Source organism: Eptatretus burgeri, unplaced genomic scaffold, assembly GCF_056783735.1.
Source record: "Eptatretus burgeri isolate ZD-2024b unplaced genomic scaffold, Ebu_testis_v1 Ebu_testis_scaffold_3153, whole genome shotgun sequence".
Lineage (NCBI taxonomy): Eukaryota > Metazoa > Chordata > Myxini > Myxiniformes > Myxinidae > Eptatretus > Eptatretus burgeri.
Genome location: NW_028225101.1, coordinates 480,470 through 497,590, shown reverse-complemented (window position 1 = coordinate 497,590; position 17,121 = coordinate 480,470). Strand labels below are relative to the sequence as shown.

The 17,121-nt window shown below is 45.4% G+C and overlaps 1 protein-coding gene across 1 annotated transcript; it reads right to left on the bottom strand.

Annotated features, from left to right (window-relative positions):
* Positions 1-1,227: 1,227 nt before the first annotated feature.
* Positions 1,228-16,466, bottom strand: LOC147006809 (uncharacterized). The gene is given in 4 exon segments (XM_085867782.1): positions 1,228-3,273; positions 3,275-4,080; positions 16,143-16,205; positions 16,287-16,466. Coding segments are annotated over 4 exon segments (1,965 nt in total). The 5' UTR covers positions 16,324-16,466; the 3' UTR covers positions 1,228-2,214.
* Between the last annotated feature and the right edge of the window lie 655 nt (positions 16,467-17,121).

Below are 17,121 nucleotides of genomic sequence, written 5' to 3'. Positions count from 1 at the left end.
TTTGATTGTAAAATTATAAAATAGAAAGAACACTCTCTGTGTGAAAACCCTGAGAAAATAAACCACTGAACAGAATAACTTGAAAACAGGATGTTATCGCTAAATAATAAATCAAACTCACAGAACTTGAACAACTTGTCCGGGAGTTAAGAAAACACTCCATGTGGGTGTTTCTAGTAGATTGTAGTAGATCACTGCAGATTTTGGACGATATAGATTGGAGTAGATCACCGAGAACGACCGCCGCGACACTAAAATTGAAATATCGCGCTCCGAAGCAAGCGGGCCCCCGGTCCATCGGGATGGTGAGGAATAAGGGAGTTAGGGTTATGGTGAGAAAATAATAATTTTCCTTGTATCCTTCCTAACTATACATCTGAAACCACGTATCTCTCTACCCTCTTCCTGGTACTTTTCATTGATCCATCAGCTTCACTCTGCGTTTACCGTTCCAAATTTACCATACAACTCCACAATTTTACTTCAACCTTTCCTTTTCCGAAACTTACACAATTCTCATGGGGAAGAATGAGATGATAGGGAGATGGGTGGAGAAGGAGTGAATAAGCTGGAAGCAAGCTCAAACACTGCAAAAAGGGGAAAGGAAAACTGGAGATGGCAGAAGAAAAGGATGGTGAGGAATAAGGGGGAAAGCACATTAATCTGGAAAGGAAAGGGTCGGCTTGTGGAGGGATTTTATTTTTGAGAGAACTGGGGAGGAAATGAGGGCTTAGAGAGGGGAAAAAAGAACATGAGTATGGATGGGGGTGTTGGTGAACAGCCATCTTGACGAGGGAAGAGTCAGGTTGAACAGTCTGAGGATGTTGGTTCCACAGGCTGCAGAAAGGAGAAACAAATGAGTGGAGGTGAGCAAAGAACCTGGATTTTGGGAGTTTCAACAGAAGTTGGTTACTGGAAAACTGAGAAAGCCCTTTGGAGCAAAAATTCAGGGATGGGAGTACAGAGCAAGGCAGAGGGTGCAGGACCAGAAATGAACCTGGAGAAGACTTTGTGACCACCGGTGTGAGAGTAACATTCTTTATATGTAATTTAAATGTTTTATATGTCATGTAATATATATTTTTTTATATGTAATTTAAATATTTTATATGTAACATTTTTATATGTAATGTAATTAATAAAATTACATAGACTCGGCTTCATTGCTGGAGATTCCAATGATTGTGACGGACTTGCTTTCCATGGCATCAAAAAGTGCAAGGTGAGGCAGTGTTGCCAAAATTTAATGACTCACTTGTACTTGTCACATTATGACGTCATTGTGTAAAATCATTCATAAAATTATTACATTTAAAACGTATGACAGAGAAGTTCATTAGATGCGCAACATCTCATCGTGCTGGGAAAGAAAATCGAAGAACAAACAATCAAATCAAGCTGAGAAGTGCAAACACCAAACAAGCACCAAAATTGGGAATCCCATGGAAAATCCTGAAAACTATTACAACTATCACAACTAGTTCATATGTCCAGCTGAAAGGGTGCAGCAATACCCTTTTTTGGATTGATCCTTTTACATGTCGTTCCCTTGGGACAGGGGGATCATGAGGTTAGGGCAGACATTTTGGATTTTTTTTGCCCGTGGTGCTGAAGATTGCTCACAAAATCCCGAAGACCAACATTATATTCACTCCCGAGTTGAATGCAGTGAAATTCCCGAATTTCCACGCAAAACCTTTTCATGAAGTCAACGTGAGGAAGAGGAAGATGAAGCATTATAAGAGATCGTTTTAATTATTATTATCATCCAATAATATTATCGGTGAGATAATATTATCCTCCAATACGGTGAGGTCCTCCAATACAACAACATAGTAAAACATCAAATGGAAATCTCCATCTTATTATGAAATCAACAATTATGCTGTGAAGCGATGCAATGATGACGTCATGAAGACAAAAGTTATCCCTTGAGGCATTTCCTTTGGATGTTTTGTTATTCCTTTTTCAGGATTTAAATCACGTCCAAATACTTGTTCTGCTCTTTTCTCTTCTCGTAAATTGCTTTGGATAATTGTTCTCGTTTTCTTCTTCATCATTCCTGTTGCTCCGATTAACACTGGCGCAATGTTGGTGCTCTTCAACTTCCAGGTTCTCTTGACTTTCTTTTCCAGATCCTGGAATCATATTTGGTTCGTGCTTGCAAGAGTTTTTTGAGACTGGGATATTGACGTTTTTGCACGTGTGTTAGGGTTAGGGTTGGTTGTGTTTTCTTTGATGATTATGTGAGGACAATGACTGTTTAAATGCTTTGTTCCACACAGAACACTTGTAAGGTTTCTCTCCGGTGTGTCGTCTTTGATGTACCAATGCAGTTGAGGACTGATTAAACGCTTTGTTACAAACAGAACACGTGTAAGGTTTCTCTACGGAGTGTATTCTTTGATGTGCCGAGACAGTTGATGGATGAGCAAAGGCTTTGTTCCACACAGAACAATTGTAGGGTTTCTTCCTGGTGTGCAATATCTGGTGCTGATGTAAGGATGATGACTGATTAAACGCTTTGTTGCAAACAGAACACTTGTAAGATTTCTCTCTGGTGTGTGTTCTTTGATGTGTCAATACAGTTGATGAATGAGCAAAGGTCTTGTTACACACAGAACACTTGTAAGGTTTCTCTCCGGTGTGTATTCTTTGATGTTTCCATAAGGATGATGACTGATTAAACGCTTTGTTACACACAGAACACTTGTAAGGTTTCTCTCCGGTGTGTATTCTTTGATGTGTCAATACAGTTGATGAATGAGCAAAGGTCTTGTTACACACAGAACAATTGTAGGGTTTCTCTCCGGTGTGTATTCTTTGATGTTTCCAAAAGGATGATGACTGATTAAACGCTTTGTTACACACAGAACACTTGTAGGGTTTCTCTCCGGTGTGTATTCTTTGATGTTTCAAGAAGGATGATGACTGATTAAACGCTTTGTTACACACAGAACACTTGTAGGGTTTCTCTCCGGTGTGTATTCTTTTATGTTTCAAGAAGGATGATGACTGATTAAACGCTTTGTTACACACAGAACACTTGTAGGGTTTCTCTCCGGTGTGTATTCTTTGATGTTTACGTAAGTAAGATGTCTGATTAAACGCTTTGTTACACACAGAACACTTGTAGGGTTTCTCTCCGGTGTGTATACTTTGATGTTTACGTAAGTACGATTTCTGGTAAAACGCTTTGTTGCACACAGAACACTTGTAAGGTTTCTCTCCGGTGTGTGTTCTTTGATGTTCCGATACATTTGATGGATGATTAAACGGTCTTGTTACACACAGAACACTTGTAAGGTTTCTCTCCGGTGTGCAATATCTGGTGCTGATGTAAGTTTGTTGACTGATTAAACTCTTTGTTGCAAACAGAACACTTGTAGGGTTTCTCTCCGGTGTGTATTCTTTGATGTTTACGTAAGTACGATTTCTGGTAAAACGCTTTGTTGCACACAGAACACTTGTAAGGTTTCTCTCCGGTGTGTGTTCTTTGATGTTCCGATACATTTGATGGATGAGCAAAGGTCTTGTTACACACAGAACACTTGTAAGGTTTCTCTCCGGTGTGCAATATCTGGTGCTGATGTAAGTTTGTTGACTGATTAAACTCTTTGTTGCAAACAGAACACTTGTGGGGTTTCTCTCCCGAATGTATTTTTTGATGACGATATAAATTTGATGAAGAAAAAAAGGCCTTCCTGCATTGTGAACACTTGTAGGGTTTCTCACCGGTGTGTGTTCTTTGATGTGTCAACAGACATGAAGAAGAAGCAAATCCCTTGTTACACACTGTGCACCTGAGTGACGTCTCACCTGTGCATATTTTTACACCTCCTTTTAAACACGATGAGGAGGTGTCCTCTTTGTTGGTAACAGGAAACTTGTTTGTCTTCTCATTTCTTTGGTTCTCCTGTTGCAAGACATTGATACACGTGTCGCAGTTGTTGTTTGGAGACACACCCCTAAACTTGTCACCATTCCGACACAAAGTCTCTGTCCGGTGATGATCGAAGGAAACTTCTCTGTCCACCGATGAGGAACAGTTGACACGTGAAGACGTTTCAATTTTTTTCTCTGCAAAGAGACAATTGAGGAAAAACATCAATAAATCACTTTTACAACTTGAACGACACTCGTAGAGCACATAGTCTCACCTTGGACGTTCATTCTGAACAATATTGTTACGTTTGAGGGGGGGTATGCATTCAAAGGGTAATTAGGATGTTTAATTAGGTATGTCATGCTGTTCGAGTTTACCAGGATCTCGATGTAATAAGCTGCAATTCAGTGGTGATAAGTTGTCTAGTAAATGTTCATTTCTTCAAGGGGGAAATGATAATTGTCACGTAATTAGATAGGGACACGGGATAGGGTAAGTGTGTCTGCGTAAACCCCTTTTAGTAGTCCCTGGAGGCTGGCCGTGACGTCACAGGACAGGGCTGCGGATGGCTCCGCCCCATGATCACGATTGGCGGAAGGCGACGGCGGTGGGCCAATAAAACGGCTCGATTGGAAGTGACGAGGACAGGAGGATAAAAAGGTTCTGTTCGGGGTCGAAAAGGAAGAGGAAGAAGATCGGGACAAAAAGATCGTGTTTTTTTGGTGTGGAGGCTGTTGCGCCGGAAGCATACTTGTTGTGCTGATTCGATCGTGTTCTTCATCGTGTTTTGGAGCCTTGCTGAGCCTCGTGCCTCACCTTGGTTGGCTCTGGGGTTCTGCTGACTCGGAGTACGGGGTCGAACGGCGGGCGGACCTGCCTCCCTCTCCTGCTCGAAATTTGGCGCCAGAACTGGTTCCCTGGCGGCTGTGAGCGGATTTGGGCCAAGACCAGGAGGTCGACAGCACCACGGTTTCTCCTGCCCCCCCTGACGAGAGCAAGGCCAGCTCGTACGACGCCAATCCAGGGACAGTTGCGTCCACACCACGGTCCAGCCTGACCACCAGAAATAGCTAGGTTTTGTGTGTGTGTGTGTGTGTGTGTGTGTGTGTGTGTGTGTGTGTGTGTGTGTGTGTGTGTGTGTGTGTGTGTGTGTGTGTGTGTGTGTGTGTGTACTTGGCGCCTTAGAGGGTTTGAGATCTGTATATTCATTGGAATTGTCTGTGTTTTCCCCACGCCCGATCCCACACCATCCCGTTGAATCGCCCTGGATCCCTCTTCTTGCCGAGTCTTGTTATTTCTGGTTAATAAAAAAACAAATAAACATCATCAACTCAGTGAAAAGTGACTCGTGCCACCTTCCTCGTCCCGTTTGCGGTAGAGCGATTAGAACCGCCATGTTTGGGTTATAAATAAATAAACCGCCTCCATCGTTTCGGCTCATTCTACGTTGGCGGGACTGTTCAAGTCCCGTGGACGTCACAATATTATCATTGTTAACTGAAAACCTCACTGTTATAGCCCACTACTATCATGGCCCAGATGCTCGTATCATCCTTCTTCTTCTTATTATTCTTTTGGCTGCTCCCGTTAGGGGTCGCCACAGCGGATCAACCGTCTCCATTTCGCTCTATCCTCCACATCTTCCATTGACACTCCAACCACCCGCATGTCCGCCCTCACCGCATCCATGAACCTCTTCTTTGGCCTTCCTCTTCTCCTCCTGCCTGGTGGCTCCATCTTCAGCATCCTTCTCCCGATATACTCCGCTTCCCTCCTGTGCACATGTCCAAACCATCTCAATCTCGCCTCTCTCACTTTGTCTCCAAACCGTCCTACCTGCGCTGTCGCTCTAATATGCTCATTCCTTATCCTGTCCATCCTCGTCACTCCCAACGAGAATCGCAGCATCTTTAACTCTGCCACCTCCAGTTCCGCTTCCTGTCTTTTTGTTAGCACCACCGCCTCCAAACCATACAACATAGCTGGTCTCACTACCGTCTTGTATACTGTTACGGCTGTGGAAATTCGCAATACACCATAAAGGGTCCTTCGATCAGTTATGACGCTAAGTTTATGTGCAGATAGTTCCCCACCGTTGTTTAAAGGGAATTTTTCGTGTTCACTGGGCTGAAACCTCCATGCAAGCAACAAGCCGCGTTGAAAACCGTCGAACGAAAAAGGCAACCAAAAGAGTTCCGATGGGCGCGCGGATTTTTCCCGCCTGTTTCTCCGAGGAGTGTGACGGAGGCAGAGGGAGGGCAGCTCGCCGCCGATTGGTGGATGAACAGCGTGAGGCGGTCGGGGTGAGGGAACGCCCCTTTTCGGGAACCTTCTCGAAGGAAGGTGGACCGAAAACGGGGAGGAGCGAAGGGCGGAGCCCCGCGCTATATAAGGCGGACCACGCGCGAGGCTCACTCTCTTTTGTCTGGGTCATCGACGTAATCCTCTCTCTGTCGGGGTCATAAACGTCATCCTCTCTTCTGTTTGGGTCGTCGACGTCATTCTCTCTCTGGTCCATGAGCTCTCTGTCTGGGTCGTCGACGTCGTTCTCTCTCTGGTCCATGAGCTCTTTGTCTGGGTCGTCGACGTCATTCTCTCTCTGGTCCTGAAGCCCCTTCTGCCCTTCAGTCTTTTCTTGTTCGGTCGTGGGTCGTGAAAGCACCAGCAGCAATGCCGGAGAGAGCTCGCTGACCACGCCAGGGCCCGAGGTCAGGCGCGACTACGCAAGGCCGTGGGGAGTCGACGTCGCGACCTGCCCACCGTCGTGCCACGAGGGCGCGGGGAAGACCCTTCGGTCTCGCGGGCCTTTTCGGTCATCCACGGCCCACGACCATAAAGGTTTACGAACCCCGTCTACCCCCTTGCCTATGAGGGGGTCATTTCTTTTGTTTTCGTATGCATGCTGTGGCGCCGTGTCCTGCCAAGTAGAAACTGTGTAAGTGACTGTGCTTGTAAATAATAATCGTCGTCGGCAGTAGTACTTTCTATTTGTTGCTTGTAAATTGCATGACTGCCTTACTTGTGTTGTGTGTGAAATAATAAATGTCCTTGTGTGAAATGTATCTCGTTCGTTGCGTCTTCTTTCCCCATTGAAAATGCCATCTTGCATCGTGGAATGAGTAGTGGGTTTTGAACACCCGATAAATAATCTGAACCGTCGAGGTCGGCGATAACACCGCTCGGTTATCCCTGTAGCACGGAACGAACCGCTTAAGCGGTTCGTGTCCGAAGCCGACTTGCAGCGTGGTGCAACCACTCGGCAGGTTACCCGCGCGGGTATTTCGACATTCGGCGATTCACCCTATTTCGCACGGGTAGAATGCGGACTGGGTTGTGGTGAGGTTAAACCCCCACCCGTGAATGGCTCCTGGCGGTAGTTCCAGGAGGGTCACGACTGAATTGTCCGTCCGGTGGGTGACGCGGCTGCTTTTAGAGGTACGCTGCCGATCGCAGGCCAGGCGGGCCAGAATTCGTAACAATACTTTCCCCTTAACTCTCGCAGCTACCCTTCTGTCACAAATCACTCCTGCAACTCTTCTCCACCCACTCCATCCTGTCTGCACTCTCTTTTTCACTTCTCTCCCACACTCTCCGTTACTTTGGACAGTTGATCCCAAGTATTTAAACCCATCCACCTTCCCCACCTCAACTCCTTGCAACCGCACCATACCACCACTCTCCCTCTCATTTACGCCAACTTACTTACCAACCAAATTTACGCCAACCCTCCGTCTTACTCCAACTGGCTATCATTCCCCTTCTCTTCAGTGCGTACCTCCACCTCTCAAGGCTCGCCTCAGCCTGCTCCCTACTCTCCCTACAGATCATGATGTCATCCGCGAACATCATAGTCCATGGAGACTCCAGTCTGATCTCGTCAGTCAACCTGTCCAACACCATTGCAAACAGGAAACAGCTCAGAGTATTATTGTTGCTCGTATCATCCATGCACCGTATTATTGTTGTGGAGCCGGGTGTCGGCTGCGAGCAAGACCACTAGGTGGAGCAGTAGGGTCGGCTCCACCGAACACCCGGAATCTAGATACTTTGATTGACGTAATTTTTAATTTGGGAACTATTCACGAGAAAGTAATTGAAAGAAATTTAATTATGAAATTATTACGGAGAGAGAAGATTCTCTGGATGAAAACCTTTATAAACCGCTGGACAGGGTAACTTGAAAACCGGATGTTGTCGTGAAATAAAAAATAAAACTCACGGAAGTTGTACAACTTGTCCGGAAGTTAAAAAACACTCCCTTCCGAGTGTTTCGAGTAGATTGGAGTACATCACTGCAGCAGATTTCAGTCGATGTCGATTGCAATAGATCACGGAGAACGACGACTGCGACACCAAAATCGAAATATCGTGCTCCGCAGCAAGCGGGCCCCCGGTCCATCGGGATGGGTTGCAGTGGGTGAAAGGCATCGGGGATGTGGTTTATTTTGGTCAACGGCACACTTTGTGTGTATTATTATATAGAGAACAAGGAAAAGAACAATCAGAGATTGCAAACCCTCACCAGGACTTTTGTGTGGTGTTTGTGAACTGATGTGTTTTGTGATAAATAGAGATATAATTAGAACTGCCACTCTCGAACTGCTAGCAGTGATGTCCGGGTACCAAAACGTCCCACTTTGATGCAACCTTGCTTTGATTGGACACCTGACGCTAACCCATGACGTTTTTCATAATTATTCAACTGAATTTAGAACCGGATTAAAATAAATTCAAATAAAATCAAATGGAAGACCAAATAGGTACAGTCCTGCATCAGAAGGAACTAAACCCAAACAAGCAAAAAGCAAAGATGAAGTCATCAGGAGGAACCTGGGTAGGATTCACATTTCAGCTGTTACTCCTCTACCCTCAAACCCATCCAGGCACAGCCAAGTGAGCTATATAAAAAACACCCCAAAAAATCAAAAAGAACCCAGATTAAAAAAAAAAACTTAAATAACTCTGGCTGCCAGACCATGCATCCGATCAAGATGAAATTTTATTCACCATCTCTTCAAAACATTTATTCACCATCAAAGCTGGATCATAATTGTGAAGTTTCAGGTCGATTGATTAAGTGGTTCCAGAGAAAACATTATTTAATATTTTTCTTCACATCCAATATGGCTGCCAAACCATGTGACCTATCAATTATTCCTTAACAAATTTGTACACCCATGGCTTGGGGAACATTTGTGTGAAGTTTCCCCTCGATCTGTCCAGCCGTTCTGTAGAAGAAGATTTTTAGAGGTTTTAGGGTAAATCCAATATGGCTGCCAAACCATGTCATTTGTGTGAACCTTTTGTTCTTCATGGATAGGCGGTCATATGTGTAAAATTTCACATCAGTCTGTTCAGCCACGTCAGAGAAAAATTTTCAAGGTTAAAAAACACAAACAATATGACTGCCGAATCACGTGACTGATGACGTCACCGAAAAATTTCTGTGGCACATTTTATCCCGAGATGGCCCTCAAATTTTTTTGATGTAGCGTTCGACATATGCAATTATGACGTCATAAGGAAGACACCTGTGACGTCAGTAAAAAAAAATCACTTATTTCCCATGAGGAGTAATTGCCGTGTGCAAAGTTTCAATTATTTCCTTGGTATGGTTTCAGAGATGGAAAGGTCCAAAGTTTTTCCAACATGGCTGCCAACAGATATAAAATATCTGTTGATATAAAATAACGACAGTTTAGATCAGGAGACAAGAGAGAGGAATAATGTAAGAGACGGAACGGAGGAGACAAAGGGGAGAAAGGCTTTCCCCTGAGCTGCTCAATTTAATGTGGTGCAAGAAAGGCACATTCTCCGGAGTTGCTCTGAATTTCATGTGGCAAAATAAATTTTAATACTGACTCAAACAGTGAAGGAGGAATCGGGAGTCCACTGCACGCCGAGCCTGGGATGCTTTAGCGACCCCATTCCTTGACTACAAAGAACCAACTTCACCCCGCTGTATGTTGGTCGCTCTGATCTCCTGGTCGGTATACTCGTCAAATCGACTTCCCTGCTGTTGTCTTGGAGATGACTTCAAAGCAGGCATCTCCTCGCTGGCCTTATCGCTAAGGCAGCCTGCCCGTTCCTCCACGCTCTCCTCACCTTCTTCCAGTCATACATTGTCCTTCATAGCTTGGAGAACCCCAATTCAACCTCTCTCTGAGACAGCTTGACCTGTGGACTAGGATCCTTCTCCATGCTGGGGTGTAACAAAGCTTTCACCCTCTCAAAACTTCTGCGACACAACTAGCCTGTCGGATTCATTCTGTGTACACCCAATGGACAAGATCCTTTGGAACATTCTTACAGCCGACCTTTCATCCATTTATAACCTGCTGTGCTTTATTTTACAAACTGGTTACCTGAGATCAGTTGCCAACACTTGAGAGTCGTGAGTTAACTCAAAGCTGCATTGATATCTGTGACATTTGTACTTTAGCAGTTTGGGAAATCTTTGGAAAATCATTAAGTGTTACTTTTAGTCAGTATTAGGTTTTTCAGATGGACAGAAGCGATGAATGAATATTACTTCGAAAATTATCTTTCTTTCTCTTGTCGTGTGTGGAGTGCCTTCAAAAAGTATTCACACCCCCTCGACTTTTGTCACATTTTGTTGTTTCAGCCTGAATTCAAAATAGATTAAATTTAAATTTTTTGTCACCGATCTACACAAAATACTCCATAATGACAAAGTGAAAGCGTGTTTTCAGAATTTTTTACAAATTAATTAAAAGTGAAAATCTGAAATGTCTTGCGTCAATAAGTATTCAGCCCCTTTGCTCAGACACTCCAAATTGAGCTCAGGTGCATCCAATTTCCTTCAATCATCCTTGAGATGCTTCCACAAATTGATTGCAGTCCACCTGTGGCCAATTCAATTGATTGGACATTATTTAGAAACAAACTCACCTTTCTATTTTAAGTACAAAGTTGACGGTGCATGTCAGAGCAGAAACTCCACCATGACGCCCAAGGAGCTGTCCGTAGAACTCCGAGAAGGAATTGTGAGGGGGCACAGATATGGGGAAGGAAATAAAACAATTTCTCGAGTGTTGAAAGTTCCCAAGAGCACAGTGAGCTCCATCACGAGGAAATGGAAATAATATGGAACTACCCAGATTCTTCCTAGATCTGGCCATCCAACCAAATTGAACAACTGGGCAAGAAGGTCCTTGGTCAGGGAGGTGACCAAGAACCCAATGACCACTCAAACAGAACTACAGAGTTCCTTTACTGAGATGGGAGAACCTGCCAGAAGGACAAAAGTCTCTGCAGCACTTCACAAATCTAGGCTTTATGGGACAATGGCCAGACAGAAGCCACTCCTTAGAAAAAGACACATGACAGCACGAATGGAGTTTAAAAAAGGCAATCTGAGAGCATGCGGCAAATATTCTGTGGTCTGATGAGATTAAAATGGAACTGTTTGGCCTGAATGCAAAGCGCTACATCTGGCGGAAACTGAGCACAGCTCATCATCCATCCAACACCATCCCTACCGTGAAGCATAGTGGTGGCAGCATCATGCTATGCGGATGCTTTTCAGTGGCAGGAACTGAGGGACTTGCACGGATAGAGGCAACAATGAGTGAAGCCAAATACAGGAAAATCCATGAGAAGAACCTGCTTCAGAGTGTAAAAGACCTCAGACTATGGTGAAGATTAAAGATTACTGTTCACCGATGCTTCCCTTCCAACTTGACAGAGCTTGAGCAAATCTGCAAGGAAGAATGGGAGAAAATCCCCAAATCCGGATGTGCAAAGCTGATACAGACATACCCAAGAAGACTTGAAACTATAATTGCTGCCAAAGGCGCTTCGACGAAGTACTGACTCAGGGGGTTGAATACGTCTTGAGGAGACATTTCAGATTTTCCTTTTTAATTAATTTGTGAAAATTTCTAAAAACATGTTTTCCCTTTGTCATTAGGGGGTATTTTGTGTAGATTAGTGACAAAACATGTAAATTTAATCCATTTTGAAGTTGGGCTGTAACACAACAAAATGTGAAAAAGTCGAGGGGTTTGAATACTTGCTGAAGGCACTGGAGGTTTCACCTATAAAACACCACAAAGGGCACATTGGTGTCTTTATTTTCTTTCTGCCGTGACATCCTCCGGGTGGGTAACTGGTGCACTCGCTTCGGTGCCTTCATGTGGAGATGTAACACTGTTGTTTGTGTCCTTTGTAACATCCTTAAAAACAGCAAGTTTCCTGTTTGGAATGATTTTCAATTTTGTTTCAATTTTGCAGGCAGATTAAAACTTTTATCTTCCTCCTCTCTGTGCATGTGCGATCGGGACGGATTCATCGCGAAAGTACTGAAAAACAGCAGGTTTGTTTTCCTATTGATGTTCAAGATACAACTTTAAACTGAAATTGAGTTATTCCTTGAACATAAACTGATGTTTGTCGACAGACAGACAGACAAAGTGAACCAATTGCTTAACCCCACTATTCGCTTCGTGTGCGTGCGGTTACAAATATAATAAAATAAAATAAATAATTGAGCTTTACGTTTTCCACCAGTAGAAGTACCCGTCGCTTCCCTGACGGATTTAATCAAACGACTGCACGTTGTACTCACAAACATTCTGCTCGATTCACTCTAACATTTTCCCGGGGTCATCTTCCCTTTGCTTGGAAGTCAGCTGACATCATCTTCATCAACCATCCTTGCTGCTTACATCTGTATATGGCGTCAGCAAAAATCACTTCCACTTCACTGCGAAGCTCATTGTTGTTTGCTTTGGTTTGAACGTCCGCTTGAAATGAGTGAAAGGAAACATTTTGAGAATTTCGAATTATTCTCACTCAGATTTCATCATCACCGTCATGCATATTGTCAAGTTGTTTGAACTCTTTTTATGAGATGATTTGTCACGTCAGATACCACCGGCTGATACTATATGATACACATTCAAATGGAGAGAATTGGGACGTTTCCTCCACCCTGATCCCCCTCTCCGAGACACGCGACCCAGACAGAAACCCTTGGGCAAACATTTGGTTGGATTTGGTTCCGGAGTTTTTTTTAGTTTTAGAAGCATATATCTGCACTCATAAATGTCAATGTGTGTCAATGTGTGTGTCTCCTCCATAACACCAAAACCATGAAACCTAGCAGCCTGAAACTTTTCATGCATGCTAAGGGAACGCCAAAGGAGTGCAAGAGTGAAAACTGGGTGTTTGGGTGACTTAAACACCCCTTTGAAGATAATTAACGGCATTATTTAATTATTTGAAAATAAAACGAGCCGGAGCGGGAAAACACCCCTTTTGAAAAATATCCTTTATCAGACGTATCCTCGGCCACCTTGCTCTCTGGGGTCTTAAGGCGTTTCCTGAGTTACCTCGTGGGGTCTGAAGCCGCCATGTTTTTTGGCCTGCTCAACCACACCTTGACTTGGAACAGGCCGCAACGATTTCTTAACGATAAAGTATTTTTTTCACTTTCCTCACTCATGTTATCGAATGCCTGTTCATCATAGCCCGACTCGCTGGGTACATTGTGATGCTTGGAAACGCCCGAAGACGTCAACGTTCGAGACTTTATGTCATTTAATCATCACGAAGCTGTGGATCTGACCAAGTCCTGCACCTATACTTGCTCGCACAAGGCAGGCATCGTTTCCTCGCCGTCGGTCGGCTCACTCCGAATCGGACTCGTACCCTCCACAACATGGGGAAGCCGTTCTGAATCGATCGCAATATCGTCCGTCTCTGATGGCTTCCCGAATCCGCGTCCTCATACAACGGCGCCACACTCACCCAGTTCCTCACCACACTCACACACGTGCTCATCACCCTTAACTTGTGCGCTCGCCTGTCCCCCATGCACGGATCACGTGATTGTAGTTTCGCAGCACAGCTGCTCACCGCATGCCGAAGCACACCGTTTGTAAACTGGCCAGGTAACCTCCAACGCAGCGACCAGGACCACGGCCGAAGGCACGAGTCTATTATTTTAACTTTTGGCCCCATGCTGTCACATATTTTACCGTTTCGTCCTCACTCTTTCTTTTAAATACCTCTGTCTCCCCCCTCCGGCTCGCTTTTATATGAATCTATCTCCCGTGGTTCTGTCTCCCCCCCTCCGGCTCGTTTTTATATGAATCTATCTCCCGTGGCTCTGTCTCCCCCCTCCGGTTCGCTTTTATATGAATCTATCTCCCGTGGCTCTGTCTCCCCCCTCCGGCTCGTTTTTATATGAATCTATCTCCCGTGGCTCTGTCTCCCCCCTCCGGCTCGCTTTTATATGAATCTATCTCCGGTGGCTCTGTCTCCCCCCTCCGGCTCAATTTTATATGAATCTATCTCCGGTGGCTCTGTCTCCCCCCTCCGGCTCGCTTTTATATGAATCTATCTCCGGTGGCTCTGTCTCCCCCCTCCGGCTCAATTTTATATGAATCTATCTCCCGTGGCTCTGTCTCCCCCCTCCGGCTCGTTTTTATATGAATCTATCTCCCGTGGCTCTGTCTCCCCCCTCCGGCTCAATTTTATATGAATCTATCTCCCGTGGTTCTGTCTCCCCTCCTCCGGCTCGTTTTTATATGAATCTATCTCCCGCGGCTCTATCTCCCCCTCCGGCTCGTTTTTATATGAATCTATCTCCCGTGGTTCTGTCTCCCCCCTCCGGCTCGTTTTTATATGAATCTATCTCCCGTGGCTCTGTCTCCCCCCCTCCGGCTCGTTTTTATATGAATCTATCTCCCGCGGCTCTATCTCCCCCTCCGGCTCGTTTTTATATGAATCTATCTCCCATGGCTCTGTCTCCCCCCTCCGGCTCAATTTTATATGAATCTATCTCCCGTGGTTCTGTCTCCCCCCTCCGGCTCGTTTTTATATGAATCTATCTCCCGTGGCTCTGTCTCCCCCTCCGGCTCGTTTTTATATGAATCTATCTCCCGTGGCTCTGTCTCCCCTCCGGCTCGTTTTTATATGAATCTATCTCCCGTGGCTCTGTCTCCCCCCTCCGGCTCGTTTTTATATGAATCTATCTCCCGTGGCTCTGTCTCCCCCCTCCGGCTCGTTTTTATATGAATCTATCTCCCGTGGTTCTGTCTCCCCCCCTCCGGCTCGTTTTTATATGAATCTATCTCCCGTGGTTCTGTCTCCCCCCCTCCGGCTCGTTTTTATATGAATCTATCTCCCGTGGTTCTGTCTCCCCCCTCCGGCTCGTTTTTATATGAATCTATCTCCCGTGGCTCTGTCTCCCCCTCCGGCTCGTTTTTATATGAATCTATCTCCCGTGGTTCTGTCTCCCCCCTCCGGCTCGTTTTTATATGAATCTATCTCCCGTGGTTCTGTCTCCCCCCTCCGGCTCGTTTTTATATGAATCTATCTCCCGTGGCTCTGTCTCCCCCCTCCGGCTCAATTTTATATGAATCTATCTCCCGTGGTTCTGTCTCGCGTAGTATTTTAGTTACCCGCTCCCTTCTAGCCCCCCTGAGCAATCCTTTCTGTTTTACCCCTCACCCGATCGACTACCTTTTCACGCTGTGCACATGCCATGCTCCACAATTTGTCGCAGCTTCCCAAGACACGCGTCAAATTTCCCGCCAATTTGAGTCCCCATCCTGCCCTTCAAGTCAGCCATAAGCTGAGTCAGCATGGCCATGATGCCGGACTGTACCGGGGATGCCAACCTGGTGTCCTGCGGCGTCCGCTGCATTGGGGACACCGGGCTAACGGTAGGGGGTCAAAAAGGCCTCCAAGCAGTGGTTTCAGTAGTGAATGTTCGGAAGGAAACATCATCAGGTTTAAACTTTCCGTTCCATGATAAATACAGGACAAACTACAAACTCTCGTCCTGGTGCTTCACAATCAATGAGCGTACCTTCACCTGTACGTCGAGGTAAGTCACTCGTCTCATCAGCCAGAATTCCCTCGGGCAGGTGGAAGATCCCACCGTAGTCCTCGAAAGGACGAGGCCATTGTGTGCCGGTGCAGGGGTCCCACAAAGAGAGTAAATGTTCACCAGATTTGGTGAAACGAGAGTAAAGAGGAATGGAATGATGACGTCACGAGGTATAACAAGGTATCGTGGATGTCCAAGTGGGAGGATAACAAGGATCGGGATTCCCATTAACAATTAATTACCAAACTTGATGGGGATTTGTACCTTGGGGGGAATAACAAGGACCGGGTATACTGTTGTTACATTCACTATGTGGAGTTATATTATTATTATTATTGTCATTAATTTTACACAATACAACGATAACATGAAGAATGAGTTTGTGGTTCAAACCTTCATATCGAGGGAACGAATCATTGATAAACTCGGACTCGATCTTCCCTTTCACCACAGAATCTGAAACGCAAAACAATCCATTAAATAAATAACAAACTTTCAGGAACCACAAGTTCTCGGTTCGGAGTGAACGTCACGTACCGGGTCCGGACTCCTGATCCTCGGGTGAACCGACCATGGACCCGCGGGACGAGGGAGAACCTCCCGGACCGAGCGCGTTTCCTCCATCGGAGGAGTTTCCTCCAACGTGAGCGACCTTGCCGAGTCACGTGATCAAGAGGCTTGATGAGTCACGATTTCTCGGCGGCAGATTCGCCACCGATCACGTGACGAACCTCATTCCGGATGAGGGAAAGGGAAAGCAAGTTTTCGGGGGTTTATCCGATCAGTTTCCCACTCGACTTCATCCGTTAACTTTTTATTTATTTGTAAAATTGATTTGATTTCAACAGATGCTTCCCGTAAATCACGTGACCAACCGAAGAGTTAAATAAATATATATTTGATACTTGAAAATGACATCTTGGGGGAAAAACAATGTTCGATGTGAAAGTGAAGTTTTTATTGTTTCCGGTTCTCACATCCAGAGGAGATTTGGGGAGGGGGTAGGGGGGGTTACAATTCATCCACAACCACTGAATTTATTCCTTCTTCCTGTCTCAATCAACCAAACACACATTATGTTATCCGTGCTGGCAGGATGGCCTTGAGGAGGCCAGGTTCGAATCCCGACCCAGCTATAAACCGCCATCCTGGTGTTTCACAGGCTGTCCCTCGGATGGATGTTAAACCGGCCGTCCTGTCTTCCGGCATCCGTTGGTGGACGTTAAAGAGCCCCACGGTGTCTGTCGCGAAAAGTCGGCGAGCTATCTCCGGCACCCTGAACAAGTTACAAACCCCTGTCCGAACCTTCGTCGAACGTCAGGTTTGGCCAACCGGTTCGTGAAAGACTAGCGTGCTCATCTATTCGTTGGCA